Source organism: Tachyglossus aculeatus, chromosome 22, assembly GCF_015852505.1.
Source record: "Tachyglossus aculeatus isolate mTacAcu1 chromosome 22, mTacAcu1.pri, whole genome shotgun sequence".
NCBI classification, from domain to species: domain Eukaryota; kingdom Metazoa; phylum Chordata; class Mammalia; order Monotremata; family Tachyglossidae; genus Tachyglossus; species Tachyglossus aculeatus.
Genome location: NC_052087.1, coordinates 46,316,082 through 46,330,493, shown reverse-complemented (window position 1 = coordinate 46,330,493; position 14,412 = coordinate 46,316,082). Strand labels below are relative to the sequence as shown.

At 45.7% G+C, this 14,412-nt stretch overlaps 1 protein-coding gene across 1 annotated transcript in view; it reads right to left on the bottom strand.

The window, feature by feature from the left end:
• OTOG (otogelin) overlaps positions 1-14,412 on the bottom strand; it is a 133,401-nt gene that overhangs the window by 82,413 nt on the left and 36,576 nt on the right. The window contains exons 22-23 of the mRNA XM_038765354.1: positions 14,237-14,280; positions 12,304-12,457 (exon numbers count right to left, since the gene is read on the bottom strand). Of these exons, the coding sequence (XP_038621282.1) occupies positions 12,304-12,457; positions 14,237-14,280 (198 nt within the window). The remainder of the gene's footprint in view (positions 1-12,303; positions 12,458-14,236; positions 14,281-14,412) is intronic.

Below are 14,412 nucleotides of genomic sequence, written 5' to 3'. Positions count from 1 at the left end.
TGTCTTAAGCTCTCTGGAGAGTAGAGTACAATAGAGTTGGTAAGCATGATCCTTGCCCTCATGGACTATATAGACTAGAGGAGGAATTTAAAGAAGATGATCAAAGTGTTGAGCATTACTCCCTTGGGGAGGAGCTCACCGACATTACTCTGACCCTCCAATAATAATAACAATAACTGATTTATTTGTTGAGTGCTTACTACGTGCCAAGCACTGTACTAAGCACTTGAGTAGTTACAAGATAATCGGGTTGGGCACATTCCTTATCCCGTAAGGGGCTCACCATCTAAGTAGGAGGGAAAACAGGTATTAACTTCCCATAGAGAAGCAGCGTGGCTCAGAGGAAAGAGCGCAGGCTTGGGAGCCAAAGGTCATGGGTTCAAATTCCGGCTCTGCTGTTCATCAGCTGTGTGATTTTGGGCAAGTCACTTAACTTCTCTGTGCCTCAGTTACCTTCTCTGTAAAATGGGAATTAAGATTATGAGCCCCACATGGGGCAACCTGATCACCCTGTATCCTCCCCAGTGCTTAGAGCAGTGCTTTGCACATAGTAAGTGCTAACAAATACCAAAATTATTATTATTATTTGACACATGAGAAAACTGAGGAAAGTGAAGTGACCTACCCCAGGTCTTATGGTAGGAAAGTAGTGGAAGTAATAATAATAACAATAATAATAATAGTATTTGTTAAATGCTTACCATGTACCAAGCACTGTTCTAAGCACTGGGGGAGATACAAGGCAATTAGGTTGTCCTAAGTGGGCTCACAGTCTTAATCCCCATTTTCCTGATGAGGTAACTGAGGCCCAGAGAAGTGAAGTGACTTGTCCAAAGTCACACAGCAGACAAGTGGAGAAGCAGCGTGGTCCAATGGAAATAGCATGGGCTTTGGAGTTAGAGGTCATGGGTTCAAGTCCCAGCTCCGCCAACTGTCAGCTGTGTGACTTTGGGCAAGTCACTTAACTTCTCTGTCCCTCAGTTACCTCATCTGGAAAATGGGGATTAAAACTGTGAGCCCCCAGTGGGACAAACTGATCACCTTGTAGCCTCCCCAGCACTTAGAACAGTGCTTCGCACATAGTAAGCACTTAACAGATACCATCATTATTATTATTATTGTAAGTCGCGGAGTTGGGATTAGAACCCATGACCTCTGACTCCCAAGCCCGGGCTCTTGCCACTAAGCCACGCTGCTTCTCATGCTCTAACTTCCAGGTCAGTGCTCTTTCCAATAATAGGTCATACTGCGGATGTGACTAAAAGCAGCTCCTCCAAACCAACTTGTCTCTTTAGGGTTATTCAGAAGCCAGAGAAAGGGTCCCAGACTCTGAGGTTGAGCAAAAATTGTTCTTCAGAAAGCATCAGAGGTGTCTTTGTCAATTCTTCCCATTTCAAATAATCTGTCTTCTCTTGGGCCACAGTCCCAGACCATCATTCTCACTGGCTCCCACTCCCCGCAGAACAGGCAGAGTGCCCGGACAGAAGGATCCCGCTCAAAGGGCCAAGACCAAATTTCATCTCTATGATTTTTCAGAGGATAAAAACAGTGCTAACGTTTTTGACTCTTGGACTGCCAAGCCTCTGGAATGAGAACCAGGGCCTAAGAATTTACAACAAAAATCCCATTGAGATTCCTGATATTCAAGAACAAAGTTGAGTGCCAAACGCTACAGCCTCTTTCCAGGTGATTTCCAATAGTCGGTGTTGAATTGAGATGGTAGAAAAGAGACTTTGAGGACACCATCTGAGAAATGTTCACCAACCTCTCCCCAAATCTGTCAACACCACCGAGAGAGCAATCATTCATTCATTCAATCATATTTATTGAGCGCTTTCTGTGTGCAGAGCACTGCACTAAGCACTTGGAAAGTATAATTTGGCAACAAATAGAGACAATCCCTACCCAATAACAGGTCTAGAAGCGGGGAGGCAGACATCAGAAAGGAACGTGATCCCCATGGAGTTCATCCAGGGTCTTTCTTCCAAAGAACTATCACATCTATCATCTCATTCATCCTCCTGACGCCTTGATGAGGTAGGAAGGGGAAAGATTATCCTCCCTGTTTTACAGATAAGGACACTGAGATATAAAGAGGTTAAGTGACTTTTCCAGTAGTAGCATTAATAGTATTTATGGAGCACTCACTGGGTACAACACATTGCACTGAACACTTGGGAAGCAAAAACTGAAAAATGAAGTCCAACTATTTGACAGCAGAGCTGGGAGTTAACCTCTCTGTGCCTCAGTTTCCTCATCTGTAAAATGGGGACTAAATGATCTGTTCTCCCTTCCCCCCTAAGACTCTGAGTCCCAAGTGGGACAAGGATTGTGTCTGATGGATTATCTTGCGTCTACCCCAGTGCTTAGTACAGTGCTTGACACATAGTACATGCTTAGTAAATACTATTATTATTATCATCATTATTGCCTGAACCTGTTGACATAATAATAATACTAACAGTAGTAACAAGTGCGGTATTTGTTAAGCACTTACTATGTGCCAGGTACTCTTACTAAGCACTGGGGTGGTTACAAGTAAATAGGATTGGACACAGTCCCTGTCCCACGCGGGGCTCACAGTCTTAATCCTCTTTCTACAGATGAGGTAACTGAGGCATAGAGAAGTTAAGTCACTTGCCTAAGGTCACACAGCAGATGAGTGTCAGAGTAGGATTAGAACCCATGACCTTCTGACCCCCAGGCCTGTACTCTATTCACTATACCACTAGTGTCCTCTGCATGAGATACTGAAAGTGAGAGGAGTCAATAAAGAGCATTCAGTTGTGAGTTCCAAAGCAGAGCCATCAAAAGCCAGCTCTACTAAAAAATACTAGACTGTAAGCTCATTGTAGACAGAGAACCAGTCTGTTTATTGTTATACTCTCCCAAACACTTAGTACAGTGCTCTGCACACAGTAAGCACTCAGTAAGTACAACTGACTGACTGACTGACTGACTGAGTGACTGACTACTTACTGGGAGGTGCCTTTCTTTAAAAACAAAAAGAGAATGAGACAGGCCATCAATCAGTGGTATTTATTGAGCACTTACTGTGTGCAGAGCACTGTACTAAGTGTTTGGGAGAATACAATACAACAGCATTTCCTGCCATAGCCAGAGTTGTGTGAGCATGGCTATCTGGAAGCTGTGCATCCACCAAGAGGGCAGAAAAATGACTATCGGCAGCTTTTAAGATACCTTGAAACTAATACAACTTTATGGACAGAGGTCCAGCTTTCAAGAAGCAGAGTGGTTTAGTGGAAAAGTGGAAAAGAGCATGGGTTTGGGAGTCAGAGGTCGTGGGTTCTAATCCTGACTCTGCCACTTGTCAGCTGTGTGACTTCGGGCATCACTTAACTTCTCTGTGCCTCAGTTACCTCATCTGTATAATGGGGATTAAGATAGTGAGCCCCATGTGGGACAAACTGATTACTTTGTATCTACCCCAGCTCTTACAGTGCTTGGCACATAGTAAGCGCTTAACAAATGCCAAATATCATCATCACCACTTGGAGGGCATTGCAGGCTAGATGCTATACCCCCTGTCCTGAACCAACTTTTTTAAAAAAATGGTATTTGTTAAGTTGTTTACTAAATGCCAGGCAAACTACTAAGTCCAGGGTAGATACAAGCTAATCAGGTTGGACACAGTCTATTCCAACGTGGGGCTTACAGTGCTAATCCCCATTTTACAGATGAGGTAATTGAGGTACAGAGAAGTTAAGTGATTTTCCCAAGGTCGCACAGCAGATAAGTGGTGGAGCTGGGATTAGAACCCAGATCCTGCTGACTCCTAGGCCTGTGCTGCTTTGGTATGATGCTCAGTAAAATTAACAGGAGGAGCGATTTTTCTTTCTTGCCCGAGAGCTAAAATGCCCAATTATAATAATAATAATCGTGATTTTGTTAAGTGCTTACTATGTAACAAGCACTGTAATAAGCACTGGGGTCTTGTCTTGTCTTATGCTGTCATCTTATGCTTGTTTTATGGGTCGTTTCTGACCCATCGCGAGGCCATGGACACATCTCTCCAAAAAACCCCAGCTCCATCTGCAATCGTTCTAACTGTGTATGCAACAGAGTTCTTTTGGTAAAAAATATGGAACTGGTTTACCATTGCCTCTTTTCGTGCAGTAAACTTGAGTCTCCACCCTGGACTCTCTCCCAAGCTGGTGCTGCCCAGCAAAGGTGAGTTTGGGGTTATAGCAGATTGCTCTTCACTCACTCGCCACTGCCCAAGCTAGGAATGGAATGGGTAGGCCTCTGCTTGACTCGTCCTCCCATAGTCAAGACTGGTAGAGTATTGGAAATGCTTCAGGTGTGATGCTGAAAGGGGAAGCACTGGGGTTGATACGAAATAATCAGATTCCTTCATGGGGATCTAAGTCTAAGGAGGAGGGAGAACAGATATTGAATCCCAATTTTGCAGATGAGGGAACTGGACACAGAGAAGTTAAGTGACTTGCCCAAAGCCACACATCAAACATGTGATGGAGTCAGGATTAGGAACTAGGCCCTCTGATTCCCAAGTCTGTGCTCTTTTCTCAAGGGCATGCTGCTTCTGGGAATATTCAGAGGACTAAATGGAACAGGTGAGCTTGGAAACTTCTCCAAGTTTGGGGCTGGCTGAGAAAGAGTTCGCTGAAATACAAGGCAAGGCAGGCCAGGAAAAACTGATATCCATCAGTGGGAATGACTCACACTGAACGGGACAAGAGGTCATCTCCAGACTGTTTGGGACAGCTGGGGACAAAGCAAAGACAGATAGGACTTTTCCTCTGGTCTTTCACTGACTTAGTAATCCCCCTGCTAAAGAATCACTAACCAATCCCTTTTTGTGCTTCTGATCCTTATCCCTATCCTCATTTATCCTGATCCTCATTTCTCATACTGCCTCTTCTTTCTGTGCCACCTATGTCTTGTTTTATGCCATTGAGTCATCTCCGACCCAAAGCAATACCCTTGGATTTTTTCCCAGTAAGCATTAGATATTCACTCCCACAGATCTTATGCATATATGCATAATTTATTTTCATGTTTGTCTCACTCCTCTAGACTGTAAACTCCTTGTGGACAGGGGATTTGTCTACCAACTCTCCCAAGCACTTAGTACAGAGCTCTACATACAGTAAACACTCAATGAATACAATCAATTGGTTAAAGAGCTGGGTTAGAAGGGGAGGTGGAGTGAAAGGAACAGGGGATCTTGGGAGTGCATGCTTCCAACTCCGAAAATATTTTCCCCAGAGAAAAGGAGGCTGTCACACGAGCTCACAAGGGATTTAATTTGGGGAAGTTGGGATGACAGAACGTTTCATTCAGATACAGGGGATGATTCAGTCCAACCTCAGCAAATCTTTAAAGCTGTCCTGCCATTTGTCAGTGAATTATTATTATTCTGGTTTACAATCCCACAGGACTGGGCTTTCAATCGATCAATCAATCTATCAGTGGTAGTTATGGAGCATTTAATGTTGTCAGAGAGCTCTAATAAGCAGTTGGGAGATCAAATATAATAGAGTTGGTAGATACTAGCTCCACCTTTAAGGATTTTAAATTCTAGCCTGTGTGATTGTGGCTTTCTACTCTTTTTCTGATCTGAGGGTACCTATCAGCACATTAAATCAATCAGTCAATAGCATTTATTGAGCACTTAGTGTATGCAGAACGATGTACTAAGCTGTAGGGAGAGAATTATACAACAGAGTTGGCAAACAGGTTCCTTGCCCACAAGAAATGTACGGACTAGAGGGTGGAACTAAGAATTAGCATGGCCTAATGTATAGGGCACGAGCCTGGGAGTCAGAAAGACCTGGGTTCCAATTCTGGCTGTTCCACTTCTTTGCTGTGTGACATTGGACAAATCACCTAACTTCTCTGTGCCTCAGGTACCAGTCACTGTTCTAAGTGCTGGGATAGATACAAGGTCTCAGGTTATCCCACGAGGGGCTCACAGTCTTAATCCCTATCTTAAAGATGAGGTAACTGAGGCCCAGAGAAGTTAAGTGACTTGCCCAAAGCCACACAGAAGACAAGTGGTGGAGCCGGGATTAGAACCCACAACCTCTGACTCCTAAATCCTTGCTCTTTCCACTAAGCCACGCTACTTCCTGATTAGCTTGTATCTACCCCAGTGCTTAGAACACTGCTTGAAACATAAGTGCTTAACAAGTACCATGATTATTACTATCATAATAATGATGATGATGTTTGTTAAGAGCTTACTATGTGCTAAGCACTGTTTTAAGCACTGGGGTAGATACAAGGTGATCAGGTTGTCCCACCTGGGGTTCACAGCCTTAATCCCCATTTAACAGTTGAGGTAACTGAGGCACAGAGAAGTTAAGTGACTTGCCCCAAGTCACACAGCCGATAAGCAGTGGAACTGGGATTTGAACCCATGACCTCTGACTCCCAAGCATGTGTTCTTGCCACTAAGCCATGCTGCTTCTCTATTATCTGACAATCCAGGCCCAAGTTTGTAAAATCCAGGAGTGTCCCCGACATCCTTGGGTGAAGCAACATGTTCCAGTGGAGACAGCAGAGACTTGGCAGTTAGAAGGACCTGGATTCTAACCTTGGCTCCACCACCTGTCTGCTGTGTGACCTTGGCCGAGCCACTTGACTTCTTTGTATCTCAGTTACCTCACCTGTAAAATGGGAATTAAGACTGTGAGCCTTATGTGGGACTGGAACTGTGTCCAACCTGATTAACTTGTGTCTACCCCTGTGCTTAGAACAGGATCTGGCACATAATAAGCACTTGGTAAATACCACTGGAAAAAAAAAGAAAGTGGCCCAAAGTGGCATGGGCCAGGCGGGTAAGAGGCTAACAATCCTTCAGTTTACAGGGGCAAGTGAGGTTGGGATATTTCACACAGAGTTATTTTGGAAAATATTAGCACCCAAACTCCATTCCTCAGGTATCGCCCAAGAGCCCCTGGCCCAGATCGTGCCAGTTAAAATGACATTCGATTCTTTGTTTTCATTTTTATAATTAGAATGTGATGATTTTCTTAAATGAACCTTCCTGGAATTCATGTAAGCTTCTTACAGGTCACTTGATCCAGCACACCAGCTGCTACCTACCCAAATACCAGGGGAAGTCATTTCGGAGCTGGGGAGCAAGGAGAAGAGGCAGGGGTGGCCCCATTCCCCCCTGAAGAAAGGGGAGACACAGAGAAGGAAAGATGAGGTCCGTTGCTCTGGGAATGTTATCTGAAGTGGATAGAGCAGGGTCTGGGAGTGAGAAGGACTGGGTTCTAATTCCAGCTCTGCCACATGTCTGCTGTATGACCTCGGGCAAGTCACTTCACTTCTCTGGGGCTCAGTTACCTCATCTGTAAAATGGGGATTAAGAGTATGAGCCCAATATGGGACAGGGACTGTGTCCAACCTGATTAACTTGTTTCTACCCCAGCACTTAAAACAGTGCTTGGCACACAGTAAGCCCTTAACAAGTATAACAATAATGATAAAGCTACAGTTTTTTCATGAGGGAAATAATTTTGGTATTTGGTAAGTGTTTATTATGTGCCACCAATGCATTAAGTACTGGGGTAGATACAAGATAATCATGTTGGGCGCAGTTCTTGTCCCACAAGGGGCTCATGGTCTAAGTGGGAGGGAAAGCAGATACCAGCCCTATTTTATAGATGTGGAAACTGAGGCACAGATATTAAGTGACTTGCCTAAGGTCACTCAGCAGGCAGGTGGTAGAGCTGGGATTGTTCCCCTGGTTTCCAGGCCCCTGCTCTTTCCATCAGGCCACATGAAGCTGCATGTTGCACCAACCATTCCCCAACAATTACCATAATGTCCCCCATGGAACCACAGGAGTCAGTTCAGTGTCTGCCCAACTTGGAATCTCTCAGGTCTCAACTGCATTTAACAATTCCAGGACCTCAGATCCTGAACTTCTTAGGGTTTATTTTTTAAGATTGGGGTCTAGAGAGAAAGGATTGAGAACTGGACTTCTGGCTGACAGGTTGTGGGGCACAGTAAGGGGAGAAAGGAGAGAGGACAGAAGAAGGGAGAGAGGAAAAGAAGAGAAATAGACTCAGGGAATGAAGATAAATCAGAAATCAAAGACAGACAAATATGAATTTGGGAAAATCTTTGCATGAAAAGATTCGAAAACTAGCTTAAAACCTGAAACCATCACCAACATTAATAACAAAATAAACCATTGGAGATTCTAGTCCATGGGGCCTATCTACAGGGAAAGGATTTCAGAAAGTCCTGGGATATTTGGAGAGATGATACTAAGCATGATTGCCCTCAGCCTGGTGTTCTCAGGTCTCTGTAATCTGGTTTCTAGGTCAGCAGTCCCTCATTCAGCAAAGATCCAGGAATAAATTACCTGCAAGAGCTTCTGAGAATGGGACTTTATTACTGCCTAAGAAGGAGAAGGGCCAAGGAGAGAGTCATTATCACCTAGATATTTCCATCTTTGTAGTCTCCAGACTTCCCCATGGGCAGAGCATATCTGTAACCCCAATACCGATCAATCAATACATTGCCAAGACCATCTTGATTGGCTGGACTTTCTGAGCAATTAACCTGCTTTGCCATTGATAATGTTGCTCCACTAACTCACCAAGCAACCATTAAAACACCTTTTTGGCTAATTGTCCAGCATTTGCTAAATCAGAGGACCAGTTCTGTGCCTAGGCACTAATGATTCCATGGCCCCTTTTCCAATTCCCTTCCTCCCAATTGGCTATAAGGCTGTCCATCCCCTCGCCCCCTCCTACCTCACCTCCCTTCTCTCCTTCTACAGCCCAGCCCGCACCCTCCGCTCCTCCGCCACTAATCTCCTCACCGTACCTCGTTCTCACCTGTCCCGCCATCGACCCCCGGCCCACGTCATCCCCCGGGCCTGGAATGCCCTCCCTCTGCCCATCCGCCAAGCTTGCTCTCTTCCTCCCTTCAAGGCCCTACTGAGAGCTCACCTCCTCCAGGAGGCCTTCCCAGACTGAGCCCCTTCCTTCCTCTCCCCCTCATCCCCCTCTCCATCCCCCCATCTTACCTCCTTCCCTTCCCCACAGCACCTGTATATATGTATATATGTTTGTACATATTTATTACTCTATTTATTGATTGATTTATTTTACTTGTACATATCTATTCTATTTATTTTATTTTGTTAGTATGTTTGGTTTTGTCTCCCCCTTTTAGACGGTGAGCCCACTGTTGGGTAGGGACTGTCTCTATATGTTGCCAATTTGTACTTCCCAAGCACTTAGTACAGTGCTCTGCACACAGTAAGCGCTCAATAAATACGATTGATAATGATGATGATGATGATGCTTCTCCCAAAGAGAAGCAGCATGGCCTAATGGAAAGAGAACTGCCAGGGAGTCAGAGGATCTGGGTTCTAATCCTGGCTCTACCACTTTTCTACTGTATGATCTCGGGCAAGTCACTTCACTTCTCTGTGCCTTAGTTATCTCATCTGCAAAATGAGAATGAAGATAGTGAGCCCTATGTAGGACAGGGACTATGTCCAATCAGATTATCTTGTATCTACTCTTGTGCTTAGTACAGTGTTTGGCACATAGTAAGCGCTTAACAGACACTATTATTCATTTATTCAATCGTATTTATTGAGCTCTTACTGTGTGCAGAGCACCGTACTAAGCACTTGGGAAGTACAAGTTGGCAACATATAGAGACGGTCCCTACCCAACAATGGGCACTATTAAATATTCAATCATTCATATTTGTTGAGTGCTTGCTGTGTGCAAAGCACTGTACTAAGCACTTGGGAAAGTACAACACAAAAAAAAAATCAGTGACATTCCCTGCCCACAGTGAGCAAATACATAAGTATTTGTAAAACATAACAGGATTGAGAGGTACCAGGAGGGTAACATACACACGTGTGTGTGTGTGTGTGTGTGTGTGTGTGTGTGTGTGTGTGTGTGTGTGTGTGTACTGAGAACTGAGTACAGTGTCCAGCACTTAGTATAGTGTCTGGCACATAGCAAGTGCTTAACAAATACCATAATTATCATTATTATTATTATTATTATTATTATGTTACCATGATGGCTATCAAGCGTGTGGTACCTGCCACATTTTTCTCTCCCTTGAAACTGACTTGCAGAGGATGGGAGGAAGGAAGATTAATGTTCCCAGAGGTGTCCATGCTTTTGCTCTTCTGAACAAGCTCCACCAGGTTTCCATGCGCCCCAGAGAGAAAATTCTTCTAGCCCAGGGAGGAGCCTGCCTGGTGGGCCATGCCCATCTAGCTGCTGTGTTGTGTGAAGCTATCAGTTGATAGATCATTTTTACTGAGCACTTGCTTTGTGCAGAGCACTGTACTAAGTCCTTGGGAGAGTACAATCTAACAGAGTTGGTAGACACGTTCCCTGCCCACAAGGAGCTTACAGTCTAGAGGAAAGCTCACACCAGGATCTTTCCTAAAACAACTCAGGGGTCACTCCTGGACTGTTAGGAAGGCAGGAAATTTCTCCCTTGGCCTGAGATGACCAAGTCAGTGTCCATCCCCAGGGAACTTTCTTTTAAAGAAAGTCAGGGTTGGGCCGAGTTGTTAAAGAAGCTAGGCATCCTTGGCAAAGTAGAATTAGTCTTTTGAGTTTATTCACCCCAAAATTGCCACTGACCCAACCGGTCCTTGACACCTTCCTGAGTCATAGGTACCATTCATTCATCATTCAGTTGTATTTATCAAGCACTTAATGTGTGTGGAGCACTGTACTAAGCACTTGGGAGAGTACCATACAACAATAAACAGACACATTCCCTGCCCAAAACAAGAATACAGTCTAGGGGAGCAAATCGAGTTGGACACAGTCTCTGTGCCAAGTGGGGCTCACAGTCTCAATCCCCATATTACAGAAGAGGGAAATGAGCATCAGAGAAGTGAAGTGACTTGTCCAAGGTCACACAGCAGACAAGTGGTGGAGCTGGGATTAGAACCCTCGAACTTCTGGCTCCCAAGCCCATGCCCTATCCACTACACCATGCTGCTTCCCAGACCCAGGACCTGGGAGAGCCCACAATTGAAGGGGTTTGTAGTTCGGATGAGGTCCCAGGCCCACTCACTCCTGCACCTGCAGGGAGCTGGAGCACTAAAGTAGGTCAGGTTTCCTCCTCTGCACAATCCTTTGTCCCTCAAAGGCAAAAGGATCACACCCCAAACACTGGGCAGGCTCTGGGCTTCCCAGAGACCTTGGGCCAACTGGTCTGTTGTCTATGTTCGTACACACACCAGGCCCGAGTGTACATACGAATCGTCAACCATTTCAACCCTCTGTCTCAGACGGCAGAGACTTCTTTTTTAATTGCACCTGTACCCAGGCGCAGTTCCCAGCAAGTGATGGACACTTGGGAAATGATGGACACCAAGCCTAACCCTAACCCTAACCTCAAATGGCCACCACACTCACCAAACAATCCTGAAAATCTTTCCCAGGAAATATATTGGGGGCAAAAATCTGGGGCCCAGTTCATCCTGAGCTCAGATATGACACTCCCCAACAGAGCCCAACCTAACTTCTGGGTACAGTGCTCTGAATACATAAGCACTCGATAAATATGACTGACTGATTGATTGATTCTGAGAAACCTGTGGGGTGGGGGTGGGAAGATGGGGCAGAAAGAGGGCCCTGGGTAGTTACTTACAAGCTACTGTGGGCAGGGATGTATCTAACAACTCAGTAAGTCAGTTGTATTTATTGAGCACTTACTGTGTTCAGAGCACTGTACTAAGCACTTGGGAGAATACAATACAACAATAACATAGTACATTCCCTGCCCACACAAGCTTACAGTCCAGAGGTTGAGACAGACATAAATAGAAACAAATAAATTGCAAATATGTACATAGTGTTGTGGGGTTGAGAGAGGGGATGACAAAGGGAGCAAGTCAGGGCGACGCAGAAGGGAGTGGGAGAAAAGGAGAGGAGGGCTTAGGGAAGACCTCTTGGAGGAGATGTTCCTTCAGAAAGACTTTCAAGGCGGGGAGAGTAACTCCATTATATTGTACTCTCCCAAGCATTTAGTACAGTGCTCTGCACATAGTAAATGTTCAGTAAATACGATTTATTGATTGGCGGGCCTCTGGGTCTTGTAGTCCAAATGGGACTAACAGGATATGTGCAAATGCATGAATTTTAGGTGACGTCACAACTACCACATTAGCCTGGTCACGGCGCTCTCCTCCAGTTCACGGAGGATCACTCCTTCTCCTCACCCTCCCACTCCACCATCAATCCGCAGCTCACAAACCCAGCCCAGGAGGTACAGAGGACAGGGATGGCAGACTCCTACCCTTGTGGACAAGCACAGCCTGAGAGGCAGGGCAAGTGCGCCGGGACAGTCAGATTCAGCAGTTGGTCCTCACAGGTCCTCTCTCTGCTCAGCCCTGTAGTGGCTCGTGGGTGGCTGCAATTCACAAACACCTGGCCGGGGGGGCAGGCGGAGTCTGAAAGACAGAGTGTGATCTTGTGAAACTCCTGCCCTTGAAATTTCCTTTGGCCTTTGAGATAGGAATGGTACATGGTACAGTGGGTAGAGCAAGAGCCTGGAAGTCGGAAGGTTCTGGGTTCTAATCCAAGCTCCGCCACTTGTCTGCTGTGTGGCCTTGGGAAAAATCACTTCACTTCTCTGGGCCTCAGTTACCTCATCTGTAAAACGGGGATTGAGACTGCGAGCCCCATGTAGGACAAGGACAGTGTCCATCCCAATTTGCTTGTATCCACCCCAGCACTTAGTACAGTGCCTGGCACATAGTAAGCGCTTAACCAATACCACAGTTGTTATTAACAGATGGGGTGGGACCAGAGTTAACCATATCCCTTGCCTTCATCCCAATAGTAGAACAACCCACACCTCCTCCAAGAAGTCTTCCCTGCCCAAGTCAAGTGGCGGAGCCAGAATTAGACAAATAAGCCCTGTAATTTGTGCTTTATGGTTTTGTTTCCATGTCTGTCCTGACTCCTCCAGAAGTTGTCTACGGCCATACCATACTGAACACACACAATCTCATCTGATCTCGGAAGCTAAGCAGGGTTGGGCCTGGTTAGTACTTCCCTTTAGGACTGTGAGCCCACTGTGGGCAGGGATTGTCTCTCTCTGTTGCTGAATTGTACTTCCCAAGTGCTTAGTACAGTGCTCTGCACACAGTAAGTGCTCAATAAATATGATTGAATGAATGAAGTTAGTAAACTCCATGGAGCTGAACTGGGCTGTGCCTCCTTTCTTTCCCACTCTTCAGAGAATAATATACACTGGCCCATGGCTGAATGAATTTAGGTCCACTCAGGGCAGGCTTGGAGACAAATCCTGTCTGCCCCTCAGTATCGAATGGGCCGAGCAAAAATCAGTGCTTAGTACAGCGTCTGACACCTAGTAAGTGCTTAGGAAATACCATAAAAAAGGTAGCCAAGTTCACCCCTCCCTCAGTTTCCATAAGTCGTCAGAACAAGTAGAATTAAAGCTATATGCACATCATTAACAAAATAAATAGAATAGTAAATATGTACAAGTAAAATAGAGTAATAAATCTGTACAAATATATATACAAGTGCTGTGGGGAGGGGAGGAGGTAGGGCGGGAGGGTGGGGGGAGGAAGTAGGGCCGGGGGATGGGGAGGAGGAGAGGAAAAAGGGGGCTCAGTCTGGGAAGGCCTCTTGGAGGAGGTGAGCTCTCAGTAGGGCTTTGAAGGGAGGTCCTCCTCATTCCCAGGCCTGTGCTCTATCCACTAGGCCATGCTGTGGCTACGGTGATGCAAACACTCAGTGGGACACAAATCAGCTCCCATTCAGTGGGACACAGATCAGGGTAAGAGCGGAGGAACCTTCAGCTGGGACCTCTGGGTAAACGTTGAGGTTTTTCCTCTTTGGGGCTGAGAGAACAGTCAGAGCTTGGAAGCCGTTTCAGAACAAAGAGCCTGCAGGGTGCAATCTGCAGACAGAAAGCGCTCACCAAATCCCGTTGAGGATTGTTTTGGGTGGGGCTGTCCCCCTCTCCTTCTCCATCTTCCCCAAGCTACAGGTCTGCAGAGCCGGGGAGCGAGCCTGGTAGCTTTTGCAAAAGTTGGGGCATGTTCTTATTCGGCAATGATTTCCATCTCTCAGGCCATTGGGTACCCACACAGACCAGAGAGTGCATCGCACCTGGATTTCCGTTGGTATCTCGAACAAAAACTATAACAAAAAACCCTCCTGGATGAGAACCCTTGGACTTTCAGAGCCCAACTCACCGGCAGCTTTGCTATCACAGCTCATCATCCCATCTCTGCAGTGGCTGCAAAATACACACCACATCATTAACTAACACACATACACACACACACACATACACAAACAGGGCTATGCAGCTTCACTCACTGTACATCAACTACGGTACCAAGGCTACAAAATTAAACTCTCTTCATTG